Here is a 19,577-nt window from a genome sequence, read left to right as displayed (position 1 = left end):
TAATACCTTTATTGATGTTTTTTGTTGATCGTATTGACATTCCGGGGCTGATGATCTAGACCCTTGATTTGAATATCTAATGGCTATTATTTAATTGTAGTTAGTAATTAATTATTGAGTTAGGAATATAACACTCCCCTAGTATGGAGTGATCAATTGCTAACTCACTCTCTAGTTGCATCGTCCGCGTGACCCGCAGTGGGGCAGACGATACCGCAGACGATGCGTGGTCGAAGCTCTATCGTCCGCGGACGAAGCATAGGGCGCGGACGATGGATGTGCCATCGTCTGCATGGCTACAATGGCGGACTATCGTCCGCCCCACTGTGGATGCCCTAATAACAAGTATTTGTAGCGGAGTATAAATTTATAAAATTTTTAATACTTGTTTTAGTTGATTTGAATAAAATTTCTTTAATCATTGTTTTGTTACATAAAAACTTTAATTGATTATGAAATTAGAATAAATTAATACTTTGACTGCAAAATATAATTGTGGTAAAACATCAAAACTCTAATTTATTCTAAAATTAGAATAAATTAATTATTTGATTACAAGATCTAGATCAATAGCTAACTAATTAATAATCCAAAATTTAGACCAATTTTTAATCCTTAGATTAGGAGATATAGTGGTGAATATAAGGCCAAGTGGAATATATTTTAAATTTAAATAATTATTAAATAAAATTAAAGGGTATTAATGTAAATTCTCTCTTATTAAAATCATCTCAAAACTTTAAATTATATTATCGCAAAAAATATATCAAATTAAAGATAATTTTATAAGGATTCCAACGAGATCTTAATTGCATATGTTCCAACGATGTTCGGATGATGAAATTTGATAATTTATATTTCAATTTTCATACGTGTTGATAAGCAGGTTTATCAACAAATGCAAAAAAGAAATCTCAATATAGTGTATGTAAAATCTCAATAAAGTGCGTTGATATTTTCTTGTAATTGTGATGATATATTCATGTCATATTGTTGATATTTGTAATACACTATGTTAATATAAAAAAACCCACGAAAATTATCATATTATAACATAATGACGATATTACCCTTTTGTTGATATTTTGTCTACTATTTATTGAAATTTATGAGCTTTAATCTCATCCATTCATTTCAAAACTAAGGGTGTAGATTTAGTCTTAGTTTTGGATTATGGTGTTATAAGGCCACCGCAACGCATTACGCCAGTGGCCCGAGTCACGTTACGGAGGGACGAGACAAGCACGAGACGCGTTGCAGCGTCCCGGCCCGTCACCAACCCATCCCCAGCACGTCACGCGTTCCGTCACTCCGAGACGCGGCACGGGACGGCTCGCCACGCTCTCCCGCGACGTGGCGCGCTCCCAGGACATGCGTGACGCCCACTCGTCGGCCCGTGAGTGGGATTCGTCACGCTGACGCAATAAATCATTTTTTTAAAAAAATTCGAATTAAAATTAAAAAATTAAAAAAATGGCAAACGGTAATGTTAGCGTTTTTATAGTCGTTTCCAATTTTTTTTATTTATTTTTTAATTTTTACTCTATAAATACTCCTAATTCATCCTCATTACACACACCTACACATCTATTCTTCTCAAATCATCTCCATTTCCTCTCCAATTTTCATCTCAAATCATCTCTCTTTTATTATTCCCTCAAATTTAATCGACCCCCTGGATTCGTATGAGCAAATGTGTCGAATAATGGAAGAATCGCTTGAAGAAGATCGACGTCGGAAAGCGGAGGAAGCTGCGCCGCCCCAAAGACGCTCCCGGACTTACATCCATCGTAACCGGGAGGAAGCCGCCACAAGGTTAGTCCGCGACTGCTTCTGCGATAACCCGGTGTGGGGAGATACCTACTTCCGTCGCCGTTTCCGCATGCGGCGACCGCTATTTCTCCACATCGCAAATACATTGGCGGCCCGGGAAGAGTTCTTCCAAGAAAGGTTCGACGCCGTCGGCCGTCCTAACCACACGACGCTGCAGAAATATACTGCAGCAATCCGTCAACTTGCGACTGGACAAACGACGGATGTGTTCGACGAATACCTCCACATTGGAGACAGCACTGGGAGAATGTGCTTGCTCCAATTCTGCAAAGGCGTCCGAGCAGCCTTCACCGACGAATTTCTCCGGAAGCCAAGCACGACAGATTGCCAGTTCCTGCTCCGCCTTCACGAAGAAGTGCATGGATTCCCCGGGATGCTTGGCAGCGTCGACTGCATGCACTGGCAATGGAAGAATTGCCTGGTGGCGTGGAGGGGGTCGTACACGAGCGGCCACAAAGGCACCCACCCCACCGTTATACTCGAGGCCGTTGTCGACTACCAGCTATGGATCTGGCATGCGTACTTCGGGGTCCCCAGCTTGAACAATGACATAAACGTGCTCCGCCAATCCGACCTCTTCGCCGAAGTTTTGGATGGTAAAGCACCGGCCATCAACTTCACCGCTAACAACCGACGCTATAAAATGGGGTACTATCTTGCCGACGGCATCTACCCGAAGTGGCCAACCTTCGTGAAGACGTGCGCTAGGCATGTGAACGCAAAGCAGACGCTTTTTGCGCAGAAGCAGGAGGCTGCTCGGAAGGATGTGGAGCGGGCGTTCGGGGTTCTCCAAGCGCGCTTCAACATTATCAAAGCCCCGGCTCGTACGTGGTTCATGGAGAGCATGGTCGACATCATGTATACGTGCATAATCTTGCATAACATGATTGTCCAAGACGAAGGACCCGAGGCGGGAAATTGGTTCGACCCCGGGAAGTTCAACCGGCAGTAGTCCGCCTCGAAGTGAAGTGCATCCGTCTATACAAGAACGGTTGTCTATTCGAGCAAGGACACATGACTCTTCCGCCCACGCCCAACTCCAAGATGATCTAATGGAGCACATTTGGACAAACTTTGGCAGATGAAATTAAATTATGCATTTTGTAATTTTTTTAGGATTTTTAATTATGTTTTTTTTATATTTTTTACTAATTTTATGTTGTAATGTTATTTTATTTTTAATGAAGTGTGTTTTTTATTAATTGAATTTGTTGGGAAAAAATAAAATAAAAAAATGAAATTGAATGAATAGTAATTTAAGGGACGAAGGGTTGCATGTTCCGTTCCTTAGTTAAGGGATGGAGTAAAAAAGTACATTGAGGCCCGCGAATAGTAATTTAAGGTACGGTTAAAGGACGGTATAGTGACAGCGTTGTGGATGATCTAAGCATTAGAAGATCACCCCTAGACGTAATTGCTTGTAAAATTAACGATGGGTCCAATATCTGAACATCGTTTGCGTGGAGGAGTATTAAAAGTGGGTCCATTATGTTAATGAATCATGAGTCCATTAAGTGGGGATGCAATCTGCCTTTCTAATTAAAGTAAAATTATAAGTTAAAAAATAATTAAAATAATTATTAATAAAAAATAAATTATTTCGTGAGAAAAAATTACAACAAAATATACAAATTTAAAAAAAAAAGAATTTTTCATGAACGAGGATAAATTTTTTTTATCTAAAAAGAGTGTTTTGTGGCTTGATTGCTATATTAGTTAGTTAGTTAGTTTTAAAGTCACTAATTATTTTAATTATTTTCTTTAGCTAATAATTAATTACTATAACTTAAGCAAAATATAATTTCATTTTTGAGTTTTGTAATCGTGAGACTCGTATAGTCGACCTAGATAGGTACTAGATCACTTAATTAAAAAGTCTTTCACCAACCAACACATTGTACCATAGTTGGCACCGCAAAATTGTGATGACCTTGAGGTCACGGTTCAAACCCTGCCATCCGCTTAAAAAAATTTGGCCTTACTCTGCAAACCCATCTAACATGATTAGCCGGATTCCACCAAAAGGGGATTGAGAACATATGTGGTCAAGCAAAAAAAAGTTTTTCACAATTAGCTAAGAAAAACAAAAATTAAAGACCAATTTGCGTGTTGGTAACGTACATTGCCAAATCTTGGTAACAAAATTATTACACTTAGAGCATCCGCAATGACGGACTTCGACGCGGAATTCCGTGGCGGACGTCCGCCATTAGGCCACACACGCACGGATACGGAATTCGGAAGAGAACGTCTCAGGTCAGCGGCCTTTCGCGAAATTCAGCGCGGAATTCCGTCCTGACGTCTGCCATTGCGTGGACTGTCACGGAATTCCGGTCTTTGCATTTTTTTATTTTCTATAAATACATCCCGTTGAACTTCATTTCATTCGCGCCACTTGTTTTAACGAGTATCTCATTCTCTAAAAATAATGTACTTTTTAAAATTAATTATGTATTTTTTTATTAAGTATGTTTTTTTTAAAATAACGTGTGTTCGTTTTCTCCGTATTCGCGTTGAAATTTTAATTCCGTAAATTTTTTACTTCCGGAAATTGGTTAATTGTGAATTTGTGAATTTTTTTATGTGGGAATTCCGTCAAGAATTCCGCCACTGTGCAAAGGGAATTCCGTATGACGTGGCAGAGCAGTGGGAAGTCCTTATGACGTGGCAGTGGGAATTCCACAGGGAATTCCGCCGGGGCATCCGCACCACTGCGGATGCCCTTATAAGTAAATACCAATTTTACATGGCATTGTCCTCAAATTAATTATCAGGTGTAAGTCCTAAGGGCATCCACAATGTGGAGCTCTAAGGCACACCACGTCAGCAGTTTTATCCTCCTACCGGACCTACCCCCACCTGCAATGGGGCGCCCTATGCATTTTATTTTATTTGAATATTTAAATAACAAAAAATTGGGAAAAAACTTCATTTCATATATAAAATTAATACATTACAATACGAATTTTTAAAAATACGCAAACTCAACGACGGCGGTTACAGGCCCACACTTCTTCAATCATGTCGTTCATGAGTTGCGCATGGTCTTGTTGGTTGCGCATTGAGGCCTGTCTAGCTAGAACCTCATCGAAGCCCGACGGCAATCCTCTAGCGGGGGGCTCGGTCGCCGTGCTGGACGAGCTAGATGCACCGTCATCATCGTTCCACTCGGTGATGCTCTCACCTTCATGCTCGACTATCATGTTGTGCATGATAATGCACGCATACATGACGTCGACGATGATTTCCTTGAACCAAAGACGAGTCGACCCTCTCACAACGGCCCACCGTGATCGGAGCACACCAAATGCCCCCTCGACATCCTTCCGCGCCGACTCCTGCTTTTGCGCAAATAAAACACTCTTCTCACCCATTGGGCAGCTGATCGTCTTCAGAAAAACATGCCACCGTGGGTATATGCCATCGGCCAAGTAGTACTCCATGTGGTATCGGCGCCTGTTGGCAGTGAACTCGATGGCCAGGCCGTTGCCGTTGCATTGCTCGGCGAAGAGGGTGGAGGAGTTGAGGACGTTGATGTCGTTGTTCAACCCGGCTACGCCGAAGTACGCATGCCAGATCCAGAGCCGATGGTCAGCGACGGCTTCGAGGATCAAAGTCGGGTGGCTGTCCTTGTATCCACTAGTGAATTGGTCTCTCCACGCCGTCGGACAATTCTTCCACTCCCAGTGCATACAATCGATGCTCCCTAGCATCCCAGGAAAGTCGTGCGCCGTCTCGTGCATCTTCATCAGGCCCAGGCAATCAGCGGCAGTCGGCTTGCGCAAATATGTGTCGCCGTAGGCCTCCACAACTCCCCTACAAAATCTCTTCAAGCACTCCCGGCCTGTTGTCTCCCCGACGTGGAGGTACTCGTCGAAAATGTCCACCGTGGTGCCGTATGCCAACTGACGGAGTGCAGCCGTGCACTTTTGCAACGGTGTAAGGCCGGGTCTGTCGATGCCGTCTTCCCGATACGTGAAGTATTCATCACGTGACGACAACGTCCGGACAATGCTGAGAAATAGGTAACGCGGCATTCTAAACCGCCGGCGGAAAACAGTCGGTCCTCACCGTGGTTGATCGCCAAAATAGTCTTCAACCAGACGTTGGTGAGCTGCCGCGTGGTCGCGTATGACAGACGTCCGACGTCAAATAGGCCTGCGGATCTGCTCCGCCGCCTCCTCGCGCTGCAGTTCAAGTAAGTATTCCGCCATGGCCTCTTCAACGGCTGCATCTAAGGCTGCCGAGGTCTCCGAGTGTGAACTACCCGACTCTGAGGAGCTAGAACTAGTGGTGTCATTGTCGTTGTTCATTTTGGTATGTGAGATAGGTAGAAATGTGAGAGAGGAGCGAAACGAGAGAGGCGAGATGTTCGTATGAACAAGTGAATGAGAAACGAAATTTAAATAGAAAAAAAAAATTAAAAACGCGTGGCATCGTCCATCGATCCCGTAATGGGACGCCCGATGGCGCGGACGATGGCCTATCGTCCGCCAATCCCACAATGGCGCGGACGATAGGCCATCGTCCGCGCTTCAACCGCAGACGATGCATCGAGTGTGGGCGTAGGGCGCAGACGATGGCGGGCACCCACAATGGGGCGGATGATGGCGCCCGCGGACGATGGCACGCATCGGGCGTAACATCGGCGTCCCATTGTGGATACCCTAATATTAGTTTTTCTTGGACACTAAAAAATTAATCCATGAGTGGGTATTTCGAGTAAAGAAACCCATTTTACTAATTAGACTCGGTAACAATAAGTTATTTCGTTTATAGCTAACAATTCTGTTAAATAAGGGGAGTTAAATAAATTTGTAAGATAAATTCCAATGCTAAATCTGAGTGAGACAAGAGTAGCATCACCAATTCACTACCAATGCCAAAATACTCAAACTGAAATTAATCAACGTTACAATGTGAAAGATTCATCAAAACAGTTATCAGGAGACAACTCATAAATTTAGCAGTAAATCTACACTTACATCGCAATTTACCAAAAAAAATGTTGATTTACCCAGTCGAATCATAAACTGCGTTCGGAAAAAAGGGAATGATAAAACAAAACTACAGCACTTGGGGCCATTTGATCATAGTTGCCTCTGAATCAGTTTTTTAGGGGGTATCCACCTCAGGAAACAATACATGAACAAGTTTCTTAAACATTCTGTCATCGGACAATGCCTTAGTACCATGTTCATGTCTCCGAGTCCTACAAAATTGAAACGGCCAATATAAATAAGGTCACTAAACGAGAACACATTCATTCGTACACAGTTTTAATCATCAAGGATTATAACAATTTGCAAGGCTTAAGCAAACTTAGTGCAAGTATAACAAACATGATATCATACCAAATATAACTCAAATGACTTCTGTTCCCTTCTAAGTATGTACCAATGAAGAGTGTTTTATTTACTCATTCTTCACATTTTTCATAACTCTGATTACATCTACTAGAATAAGGGGCAAACGACACATGGTGTTACAAAAGAATCCTACTTAAATACATTCCTGGCAGTGGTGTAGTTCATTAAACTACGCCAGCTACAGAGACACTTTTAATTGGGCCTTGGGGTAGAAAATTTAAATTCAAAAGGAATTTCCCACTAAATTAAGTAAATATTCATTGTCTCTATAAAAGAACTGATTGCAAGGGTTTGAAAATATTATCTAAAATGAGATCCAGATACCATACTGTCCATATATACAACCAGGCCACTGCACCCAACCATGTGGAAGGGACTAAAATGGCAAACAATTACAATGTCATTCTGACTTTACGAAAATACAGCTAGTTCACCAGGGAAATTATGTATTGAAGGAACAAAATTGGCTAAAAGAATATCGTTAGTCATTTTGGTATGCAAAATATAAATCTTGACGAAGTATGACAGAATATGCAACTACTTACTCAATGGATTAATGATTATGTAGTTGGAATTTGGAAATCCAATGAGAAATGCAAAACATGGGCCATAAAGTCTTATTTTACATTTTAAATAAACAAGTCCAAAGCTAGAGACATGTGTCAGAAATACTATAGGAATTATTAACCGAGAAAGAGAGAAGGCACAAACATGGTACAGAGCATGAAAATCATAGATCAAATACCAGCATAATGGTAAGCAAGAATTTAATCTTTTAATAAATAATTATCCTCTAAACATTTCACCAAATTGCATAACAATTTCATCATGAAAGAGATAACCATCCAAAAATAGAAAACATATAAAGAAGGCAATACAAAGAAAAAAAGGAACTGCTTAAATTGCTATAATGTACTAAAATACAAGGTTGGAAGAGAAGGAAATCAAACAAACCTGGATAAGTCTCCGAGAGCCAGGAACATTATGAGAGCACTTGCTTTAAAAGCGCTTTTTATCACTTGGTTTTAGAATCTGAAATGAGCACATCAAACTCTCATCAACGCTCATCATAGCTCCAGCATTGTCAAACTCGCCACAGTAGTTGGGGGCAGAAAATATGGTTACTAGTTGCCTATCAGCGAAAAATTCATAGCCATCTTCTACAACCTGCTCAAACAAGACCACATCATCAGATACTATATCCAAATGTGGGAGTACTGAAAGAAAAAATAGTAAGTAACAATACCTGGTGGGCACGACAAATGAGGTCCATATCATGTTGCGTTAGAAATTCAGCCACTTTATTTTGACCAAATGTGTATGAGACTCCTCTGTCATTCATCCCCCAACCTTTAACTTCTCTACTCGGATCAGACCAAAGTATATCACAAAGCAGACCAGACTCAGGAATATCCGTTGGACGAGTTAAATTTCTTATTTGATCCATGTTTGTTAGATCAGGAGAAAGACCACCATGCATGCAAAGAATCTTATCATCTATAAGAGCTGCTACAGGAAGGCAGTTAAAGCAATCAGTGAAAACTTTCCACAACCTAACATTAAAACGGCGCTTGCATTCATCATAGAATCCATATATCCTGTTGATAGAAGCACATTCGTGATTCCCTCTCAAGAGAAAGAAATTTTCGGGATATTTGATCTTGTAGGCAAGAAGAAGGCAGATTGTCTCCAAACTCTGTTTGCCTCGATCAACATAATCCCCTAAGAACAGATAATTGGCCTCGGGCGGGAATCCTCCATATTCAAAAAGCCTCAAAAGATCTCCATATTGTCCGTGAATATCACCTGGGATCCACAAAATAAGTAACTAAATCACAATTTTTCTCTGGTGAAATGAAAAGGAAACTGAAAATTCCACAAACAGCAAAGAAGGGCTCCAACTCAACAATAGAGGAGCATGCATCTTTTTTATGTTTTAATACATACTGATAAGTTGATTTATTTAAATAAAAAATTCTAGTGCAATGCTAACACCTCTAGAATCTCGCTCAGGCACATAGGAGGAAGTTAGTCATGTGACAATATACAAACAAATTTTTCTTAAAGCCACAAACAAGCAAGTTTGCATTACGCTAAAGTCTAAACGAGTAGAAGTTTCTTAATAAACAAAAGAGTCTCTTCAACTTGCATACGATTTAGCACTAACAGTATCTCAGTGGGCTAACAATACCAGTAACTCTAGATTTAACTTTTGGCACAGAAGAATTAGTTGACTGTGAGAAAAATGAGAATCTTTAAAATGTGTGGTAGCTGCTTCTTCCAAAAGGCATCTTTACTCACTAATAGATTCTTCATACTTTCAGGCCTTACAATGCATTAAAAGTCTGAAAAGCGAAATGATTGGTGCAATATAATAGTTCAAATTCCCAAAGAGGCCATTACTTGCAATATTTTCAAACTACACGTAAAGCAAGTTCATGAGATGGGAAAATGAAAACTTAAGCAAGATATTCACCCTTCTTTAGTTATTCTATATAATCCAGGACCATTCTGTTACAAAGCTACACATAAATGAAAAGTAGCATTAAGAAACAATGCAAAACAGCTTCAATTGACCTAATAACAGAACTAAACCCTACAAAACTCACGACATTTGACAGCTGTGCAACACCAGAATGAGGCTCTACTGATTCTTACACGGCAACCTCTTTATGCAACTCATGGAACATTATTATCATCCATTAATTCATCCCATTTTGCTGAGAAAATTTAACAGCATAAAAAAATTCCGACACCATCACCATTTCTAACGAGTCACCAGAAATTCAAATTTTTTTCACATTGTGCAGATGATGAAAGCACAAATAAGCGGACAGGATGAAAAGGGGATGAACGGAAAGTATACCGCAGATCTTGATAGGTGCTTCGAGCTCGAGGAGATTAGGCTGCGATAGGAAGATTTCCCGCGACGTGGCGCAGAGAGCACGGATCTCGTTCTCGGACAGCTGCACCTGGCGCACAGTCCTCGCGTTCCGGAACTCCAATAGCCGATTGATGATGTCGTCCAGCACGGCAGGCTCAATCCCCGCCATTCTACCCACCTCCAAAAAGCTCTCAGAAAAAATTACAAACCCTAGATTAACGAAACCAAGAGAAGCACAAAAAAGGGAAATCGAAAAAAAGAAGCCGAAATTCCTCCGGGGCTCAATTTGCAGGGTAATCGCAGCAAAGAAATGATCTTGAGCTCGAAAAGAGGAAAAAGGCAACTAGGTATTGAGGAGTCTAAGTCCGATGCGGCGGAGAAGACTAAAAGTTCATGCAAAGAGAAGCAGTGGATTTATTGGGTTGCATTTGATTAAATAAAGGGAGAAAAAGAATGTTGTGAATCGGTAAATCCGCTGCGGATGCGTAATTGCCTATGCTACGGAGATATTTGGAGTGGACCGCGTCTTCTCCTCCTCCTCCTCCTCCTCCTCCTCCTCCTCCTCCTTCTTCTTCTGCACTCGTGTTGTGTTATGCTTCTCCTCTCTTCTTTTGTTGGGTCCTGTTAGTGCTGCGCCATAGCCAGAGAAAGATAGAGGCGTTGTTTGATTGAATTTGGGGGCTAGCTAGGGTTGCCAAGGTTCTTCATTTTCTATACATAATTATTTATATCTTTTTTTTTATTTTATTAGTAGTAGTACATTTTTAAGATTAAAACATTTTAACTTTCAGTACACAATCATTTCAGTTTATATCTTGTTAGTATTATTACACAATTATTTGAAATATTATCTCATTATAATACCAAAAATTAGATTAGTGAAATCTGACAACGAATGGAGATTACGGTAAATCCTCCCAAATGCTTGAGGGGTCAAAGGTCAGTAAATCTGATTTTTTGGCTAATTAGGGTGCATTATGTAATGTTTATTCTGAAGCACGAAATTATTTGAGATCCTTTAATTTTCTTAACCAATTTCAATTTCTTCAGATTTCATTTCTATGTACAAATTTTTAATTAAGGTTTATTATACACAATTATGTTTATAGGAGTATTTTTAGTTTTTCACTTATTGGAGTAGATTTATTTCATAACCTAGGATCTGTAGATATTAATTTTTGCTGACTATAGTATTTTATTTTACAACATGTTAATAAATACTGCTACTATAGTCTATAGTGGAAAGTCAATTCAATGCAAAAAGGTAAACGATAAACCAAGTGCCATTCTAAACATTTACTCCTTATTAAATTATTAATAATGAAAAAGAAAGGGAAGATTTCCAGTCAAGTCAAATTTCGTATTAAATTTAAGATCTATCCAATTCAAAATAATCACTTTGTATAATCCATTTACTTAATATTTATTAAAAATTAAGTTATTTGTATTAAATTGATATTTAAGTTACAGATTACCTTCCCATAAATCAATTCATAGTAATTTCTATCACATGGCATACGACTTTTTTATTGTACTTATCATTGTTTGTTTAAAAAATATTTATTGTCTGAAAGTAAATCTATACTTGAAGAAAATATTCTTCCGCATTTTTTTTCTTTTCTAAATTGCATTGCATAAAAATAAAATTGGACTGCAACTGAGGAAGTCAACCTAAATTCATGTTAATTTGCCGAAAAATGTTTGGAAGATGAGATCGACTTTTAGGAAAGTATAAATAAATGCACAGATTCAGCTTTCATTCAGTTTCTTCGATTCAGCATTGGCCGCCGTTTGTCTTGTTGTTGAAAATGGGAGGAGATAAAGAAGTATGAGCACAATTTTTTTGTCGCATGTTGTTGTTTGCGTGAGTGCTCTTTCTTGATTCCCTCCATTCAACACATAAAGCTTGTTTTTTTTTCCGCTTACTCTTTCAACGACTGGTGCGATCTCAACTGGCTTCTCTCTTAACGCTTTAATCACTCGTAATAGTAAGTGTTTTTTTTTTACTTTTTGATTTTGTTCCCTTTTCCATTTCTGATTGCTGAAGTCCTGCTTTTTGCCTACTTTTTGGGTTACTATTTAAACCATTTTTTTGGTTATGTATGTTTGATTATGTTGAGAATGTTCTTAATCAGTAGTGTGACTACTTTTTCTGAATCAGTTTTGTGAAGGTGACTTTTGTTTCCTCACTGCTGTCTGGTTGAGCCCTGTGATGAACTGGACCACTTGCATTCCTTTGAATTAGTTACTACTATTTCCTTACATTTTAGGTTATTCTTTAGAGGTTTTCTTTGCGTATGTGTGTTTGATTGTATTGATAATACTCTTGGCATTCTTGAATCAGTTGTGTGATTGTGACATTGGTTTCCTCAAGCATTGCAATACCTGTCTGAATCAATTTTGTGATTAAAAATCGTGTCTTGATAAACTTGGCTACACCTTTGAATCAGTTAACTTCATGTTGAAACCGTGTCTTTGAATCAGTTGTCTGAATGAATTACGTATGATGAATAGCTTTCCTCTTACATTGGACGCTTGTGGGATTGTTTTATGTGAAACTGGATCTGTTTCCTTGCAATCTGTTGTACATTTCCTAGCTTATTCCTTATATTGATTTGATTAGGTTGGTCTGTTCACCTCTTTCTTGGTATCTTAAGCTTCAAGTTTCGCTGCAATCGAAGAATTGTGAAGCTTGACCAAGCAGTGAGGCATTGCTGCAGCTATTCCTTTCTCAAGGGTCAAGGCAGGGGGCTGAGGTAAGAAGTTTGCATTTGATAACGAAAGACGGATGAGGCTTTGTGATCTACTTTTAATTCATCTTTGTTGGTTGATATGTTTCTTGGATGAATTCTCATTTTCAGATGGGGCAGGAGAACTCTGATTCAGTTGAATTATCGCAAGTCAAGATAATAGATTCGGGGATAGCCATTCGAAGTCACAAGTTCTCGTGCAGCAGCACTTGTCCATTCTCAGAGCATGGCTACAGTCAGTCAGATTCAGCACAGCGGTCAAAGGCAGCTACCAAACTTTGCGGGCTTATAGTCTGTTACCTTATAGTCATGGTAGTCGAGATTCTTGGAGGTCTGAAAGCTAACAGCCTGGCTATTCTTACTGATGCAGCTCACTTGCTGTCTGATATTGCTGGATTCTCCATTTCTCTCTTCACTGTTTGGGTATCCGGTTGGACAGCAACACCAGAACATTCTTTCGGGTACCATCGTGTTGAAGTTATTGGAGCACTCCTATCAGTGCAGCTCATATGGGTCATGTCTGTATCTTTGATCTATGAAGCGATCAAAAGGCTTATCACGAAGCAGACGGAAGTGAATGGCCTACTCATGTTTGTACTCGCTGCCTTCAGCTTGGTTATTAATGTTATCTTGGTTCTTTGGCTTGGTCACGACCATCACCATGGCCATTCTCACCACGACCATTCTCATCACGACCATTCTCATCATACCTGCAACGATGAGGGCCATAGCCATGAAGGAGAGGAATCAAGAACTGGAGATGAAGAAAGTACGAATCTCGTCTCAACTCCACATGGGAGCAGTCACATGTTGAACATCAACATTCGAGGGGCATACTTGCATATAATATGCGACTGCATACAATCCGTTGCTGCAATGGTTGCTGGTGTTATTATATGGGTAAAACCGAAATGGCTAGTGGCCGATCTGATTTGCACGCTACTGTTCACCACTTTTGCTCTAACAACTACCTTCACCATTATAAGGGATATAGTCCACGTGCTGATGGAGAGGGCGCCAGCCGACATTGATGCTGCTCGTCTTGAAAATGGTCTCAAACTGATCACAGGGGTTCACCACGTTCACGATCTTCACATCTGGGCCATCACGTCAGGTAAGCACGTGTTATCGTGTCATGTTGTGATTGGAGCTGAAGTCGGCCCTCAAGGAATACTGCAAGAGATTAGGGAATACTGTGAACTAACCTACAAAATTTATCATGTAACAATACAAGTTGAACAAGAGTGATATACTAATATTGTCATTTTTTCTCTTCAACTGTATAACTGTATTCCTTCTCCACAATTACATTATTGCGTGACAATAAAAACACTCTTGATAGTTGAAACCAGATGAATTAAATGCACATTTCATATAGTTATTGTGAATTGATCATTTAATATTGATGACAGCTCTCAAAAATCAACAACATTCAGTAATAAGATAAACATGCTTTCTTCAGAGAGAGAGAGACACTGAATTGATATCAAGTGTAGAAATGTAGAGGTAATATAAAGTCATTTCAAAGGCAACCAAAATTAGTACTCTCACCATTCCAACACAACAAATTTACCCCAAAAACTAAGGTATTTTCAGTCTCGAATATCATCTTTTCACTGCCACATTTCAGTATATTCTACAAGACTTCTGGAAAAAGAAACAATTTTTTAAAAAGTAAACAGAGCAAAAGTTTTATATCGACATCATCTCTGAAAGTTTCAAGAAGAACAGCAGCCTCCTCTCTTTACGTTCCCCAATGAATCACTGACATTGATGGTCGTGCCCTGACCAGGAACCGCAGTCGAAGCAGCAGCTTCCTGTGCTGCCAATGCCTTCTTGCTAATAATCTGGTGTATTTCTGTCAAAATAGTCTGGAATGCCTTCTCGATGTTAAGTGCCTCCAGCGCTGATGTCTCGAGGAACGAGAGCCCTTCCTTCTCGGCCAAAGTTTGGCCATCTTCCTCTGCAACAACTCTGAGATGGTTGAGATCAGATTTGTTCCCTGTCATCATGATGACAATATTAGAATCTGCGTGATCTCTCAACTCACGAAGCCATCTTTGGACGTTGTCAAAGGTTTGCTTCTTGGTTATGTCATAGACGAGGAACGCGCCAACAGCTCCTCTGTAGTAAGCACTTGTAATCGCCCGATACCTTTCCTGACCTGCGGTGTCCCATATTTGGGCCTTCACCGTCTTTCCTTCTATCTATATCGTACAACACAGACGCATCAGATCCGTCTCAAAAACATAGATGTGTACAAGGAATAGTACCACTTTTTTGCAATCAAAGCATGATTTATACTGTAAAACAGACGAGGATTATCCCTCCCAAGAAGCGTTCATCATTCAAAACAAACAGATTTCACAACCAGCAATCATCTTAAGAAACTTTACACCATGAAAAAAACGTTTAAACTGAACCATTTAGGTATGCCTAATCATAATCATGATAGAACATGTTCAATCAACATCCCAACGTCAAAATCATGATAGAACATTCAAAACGTAACAACTAAGTCCATTTCTCTAAACTTCAACAAGCTAAGTTTCCAACCAGAAAATTGCCAAACAACTTCAAAATACAAATATAATCACACAAATCAAATCACAACATTGAAAGTACACAAAAAAACATAGTAGAACAGTTAGGGCTCCCTTGGCATCTCACAAATCAAAACTACATTCAATCATCGAATTGCGTATAGACAAACAATAAAACACAAAATTAATGATTAACCTGAAGAGTTCTGGTGGCAAATTCAACTCCGATGGTCGATTTCGACTCCAAACAGAACTCATTTCTGGTGAAACGCGACAGAATGTTGGATTTCCCCACTCCTGAGTCGCCAATCAACACGATCTTGAACAGATAATCATACTCGTGATCCACTCTACTCGCCATCTCCTCTTCTCACTCGTCGTCTCCTCGATTATTCTCAGTTTCAACTCCCTCACATGCCTACACGCCAAAACAAAAGACCAGCTAAAACAGATTGAATAAAATGAACCCTATTTTAAGAGCAATCAGATCCAACCATTTCGATGCCGAGATTACTCAAAACACATAGATGAAATCATCTGAAACAGGAAATAATCAAATATCTGTGTATGAATCGAGAAGATTAAAATTGGACTCACCGCGAAGGAGAGATCTGGAGCGAAAATGGGAACGCGGAGATTGAAAACCGAAAAAAATGAAACAGAGTTTGTATATGATGAATGAATGGGGTTTTACCGTTTACCAAATTGCGATTACCATTGTGTTTGCAAAATTTCATTTGCTGATACGAAAACAATTTGGTGGTGTGATGACGTGGAGATTCCCACTGTTTAACTATGCATTGATTGGTGCAATTAATGGTGTTGTGTTGAATGTTGACAAAAAATAATGAGTTGGAATTTGATGGAATGTTGTGTGGACATCACCATAAAAATGATTAAATATGGTGTGATTATAGAGATTGCATTTGTATTTGTTGAAGTTTACTTTAGTATAATTAATTTGAATATAGGGAACACTTTGTTAGAAAAATTAAATGCATCTTGCACCTAACAAGATTTGGGTTGTAGCATATGGTGTTGGAGCCACGTTTCAAGTTCGGTAATAGGTGTACATTTGATTATTGAGAATAGAACCAAAATGTAAAAATATGTTGTTGTTTTGAAAATAATAATATGATTAGTTGATAGTATAAAATTATTGACTATCCAACAGAATATATCTATGATTCCATGAAGCCAAAATAAATAAGTACGAAAAAAGATTCAACTAATAACAAAAAGTTGTGCCATTCAACTTTTGTTGAAACACTTTAAAAGCACAAAGGGCTCATTTGTAATTTTTTTACTATAATTTCAAATATAGTAGTACTACTATTATAACAATATCAACACGGTTATTTGTCATAATTTTCACATATGGATTTGAAACATCATGCCAAAACTAAAAACAATATTTTACTAAATATTTAGCATGCAACAACTAAAATTTTATAGTACTAGGAGTAGTATATTAATCGCACATAGAGAATTCCAAGCCCATATCCGTAACTAAAACAAGGCCCACCTCTCTTTCACTCCCCATCCAAGCCCATTTCCATAATTAACACAAGACCTATATCTCTCTCAAATGTATATAAATATATGGAACTGGAAGTTGTATTAGAATCATTTATTCTTCAAGTCACTTTACTTATTAGGCCATCCGCATTCGTGCCTCAATATCGTCTCTTAACCGTCTCATCCATTCACTATTTATGGGCCTCACTGTACTTTTTAACTCATCTCTTAACTAAGAGACAACACCTGCATTCATCAATATTTTAACCATCTCATCACTTAACTATTCATTCAATTTCATTTTTTATTTTTTTATTTCCAATAAATTCAATTAATAAAAACACACTTTATTAAATAAAAGAAAATTACAATTTAAAATCCTAAAAAAACAAAAAAAACACACAATTAAAATCTTAAAATGAAATTCTACAGTGTATCTTCCTCTCACTCTCTCTAAATTCAAAATCTCAAAACTCAAATCATAAAAAAAATGGAGGCAAAGAAGCAGAAGAAGGAGTTCTCTAGTGACGATCATGTGCGTCTGCCGAAAATTACAACATCCGAAGATACGAAAAATACATAATTGAAATTCTAATATTGCAATTTATTGAAATCCGCATAATCATGGAAAGTGATGCGGTGATCGTCTAACGGTTGCCAAATTTTGTCCAAACATGCTCCATTAGATCATGTGCGTCTACCGAAAATACGAAAAATACATAATTGAAATCCTAATATTACAATTTATTGAAATCCGCATAATCATGGAAAGTGATTCGGTGATCGTCTAACGGTTGCCAAATTTTGCCCAAACGTGTTCCATTAGATCCTCCTGGAGTTGGGCGTGGGCGATAGAATCACGTACACACAACCGCTCTTGCAAAGACGGATGCACTCCACTGCGAGGCGGACTACTTGCGGTAGAGCTTCCCGGGGTTTCAGGGTCGAACCAATTTCCCGCCTCAGGTCGTTCGTCGACGACAATCATGTTGTGCAAGATTATGCACGTATACATGATGTCGACCATATTCTGCATAAACCACGTACGAGCCGAGGATTTGATAATGTTGAATCGAGCTTGTAGAACCCCGAACGCTCTCTCCACATCCTTGCAAGCAGCCTCTTGCTTCTGCGCAAAAAGAGCTTGTTTTTCGTTTATCGGCCTGTTGAACGTTCGGGTAGATGTCGTCGGCAAGATAGTACCCCATTTTATACTGGCGGTTGTTAGCGGTGAAGTTCATGGCCGACGCTTTACCGTTCAAAACTTCCCTGAATAGGTCGGATTGGTTGAGCACGTTGACGTCGTTGTTCGATCCGGGGACCCAGAAAAACACATGCCAAATCCATAGCCGGTAGTCGGCAACGGCCTCGAGTATAACGGTGGGGTGGATGCCTTTGTAGCAGGTCGTGTATGATCCCTTCCACGCCACAGGGCAATTCTTCCATTGCCGATGCATGCAATTCGACGCTGCCGAGCATCCCGATGAATCCGTGCACTGTTTCGTGAAGTCGGAGCAGAAACTGACAATATGCGGTGCTTGGCTTCTTGAGAAATTCGTCGGTGAAGGCTGTCCGGACGCCTTTGCAGAAGTTCATCAAACACAGTCTCCCAGTGCTTTCCCCAATGTGCAGGTACTCGTCGAACAAATCCGCTGTTTGTCCAGTAGCAAGCTGAAGGATTGCTGCAGTACATTTCTGGAGCGTCGTGAGACTGAGACGGTCAGTAGCGTCGAACCCTTCTTGGAAGTACTCTTCCCGGGCCGCCAATGTATTTGCGATATGCATAAATAGCTCCCGCTGCACGCGGAAACGACAACGGAAGTAGGTACATCTCCATACCGGGTTCTCACAGAAGTAATCTCATACCAACCTTGCGGCGGCTTCCTCCCGGTCACGATGGATGTATTTTCGGGGTCGCTTTTGATGCGCCGCGGCTTCCTCCCCCTCCTCCCTACGTCGATCTTCTTCTAGCGATTCTTCCATTATTCGACGCATTTGCTCAAATGGATCCATGAATGGATTAAATTTTGGAGAAGAATTGGAGAGGAAAAGAGAGATGATATGATAGTGTTAAGAAGAAAAAAATTTGAGAGATAGTGTGTTTGTGTGTAGAATGAAAAATGTTAAATAGAAGTATTTATAGAATAAAAAAAAGAAAACAAAAAAAAAATTACCGTTTTCAAACTGTAATATTACCATTAATTTTTTTAATTTTTTTTAAGGAAAATTATTTTTTTTAAAAAATATTTATTGCGTCAGCATGACGACGCCGACTCGCGTGCCGGTGAGTGAGCGTCACGCCGCGCGCCAAAGCTCGCCACGTGGTGCTGGCGCGTGGCGGGCTGTCTCGCCACCCCCTTCCCCCCGAGCTAAGCGACGATACGGAGCACCTACAGCGACGTCTCGCTGCGGGCTCGTCTCGCCGGGATGAGACCGAGCCCTCAGCGAGACGCCGCTGCGGATGCTCTTAACATCTTTTAAAATTCTTGGTAAACAAGTAAGATATTTATTGATGAATGCATGGTGTACTATACACCTAATCTTTTTTGTTATCAATTAAGGTGGCGTTCGGTTTTCAAGATAAAATAATACCTAGATACAATCTAGGATTGAGTTGTGAGATTATTTTAGTCATAGGAGGTTAGCTACGACTAATTATTCTATGATTATCCATCTAGGA

General features: G+C 39.7%; 3 protein-coding genes across 4 annotated transcripts; 1 reads left to right on the top strand and 2 right to left on the bottom strand.

The window, feature by feature from the left end:
* Positions 1–6,702: 6,702 nt before the first annotated feature.
* On the bottom strand, positions 6,703–10,784 carry LOC121746418 (serine/threonine-protein phosphatase PP1 isozyme 2-like). Its single transcript, XM_042140243.1, has 4 exons — positions 10,069–10,784; positions 8,449–9,008; positions 8,157–8,369; positions 6,703–7,045 (listed from the first exon to the last, which is right to left on the bottom strand). The coding sequence occupies exons 1-3, from the start codon at positions 10,253–10,255 to the stop codon at positions 8,202–8,204; spliced, it is 915 nt and encodes a 304-aa protein (XP_041996177.1). The 5' UTR covers positions 10,256–10,784; the 3' UTR covers positions 6,703–7,045; positions 8,157–8,201.
* Positions 10,785–11,681: 897 nt separating this feature from the next.
* LOC121746906 (metal tolerance protein B-like) lies at positions 11,682–14,184 on the top strand. Of its 2 annotated transcripts, none has more exons than XM_042140863.1 (3): positions 11,682–11,950; positions 12,710–12,842; positions 12,948–14,184. In XM_042140863.1, the coding sequence occupies exon 3, from the start codon at positions 12,948–12,950 to the stop codon at positions 14,082–14,084; it is 1,137 nt and encodes a 378-aa protein (XP_041996797.1). In that variant the 5' UTR covers positions 11,682–11,950; positions 12,710–12,842; the 3' UTR covers positions 14,085–14,184. The 2 variants fall into 2 exon arrangements, with proteins under 2 accessions (XP_041996797.1, XP_041996796.1); XM_042140862.1 differs by having other exon boundaries at positions 11,682–12,074.
* Positions 14,185–14,316: 132 nt separating this feature from the next.
* LOC121748557 (ras-related protein Rab11C-like) lies at positions 14,317–16,215 on the bottom strand. Its single transcript, XM_042142988.1, has 3 exons — positions 15,977–16,215; positions 15,576–15,797; positions 14,317–15,043 (listed from the first exon to the last, which is right to left on the bottom strand). The coding sequence occupies exons 2-3, from the start codon at positions 15,738–15,740 to the stop codon at positions 14,555–14,557; spliced, it is 654 nt and encodes a 217-aa protein (XP_041998922.1). The 5' UTR covers positions 15,741–15,797; positions 15,977–16,215; the 3' UTR covers positions 14,317–14,554.
* Positions 16,216–19,577: the final 3,362 nt, after the last annotated feature.

Source organism: Salvia splendens, chromosome 9 (assembly GCF_004379255.2).
Source record: "Salvia splendens isolate huo1 chromosome 9, SspV2, whole genome shotgun sequence".
Taxonomy (NCBI): domain Eukaryota; kingdom Viridiplantae; phylum Streptophyta; class Magnoliopsida; order Lamiales; family Lamiaceae; genus Salvia; species Salvia splendens.
This window is presented reverse-complemented; position numbering and strand designations above follow the sequence as displayed.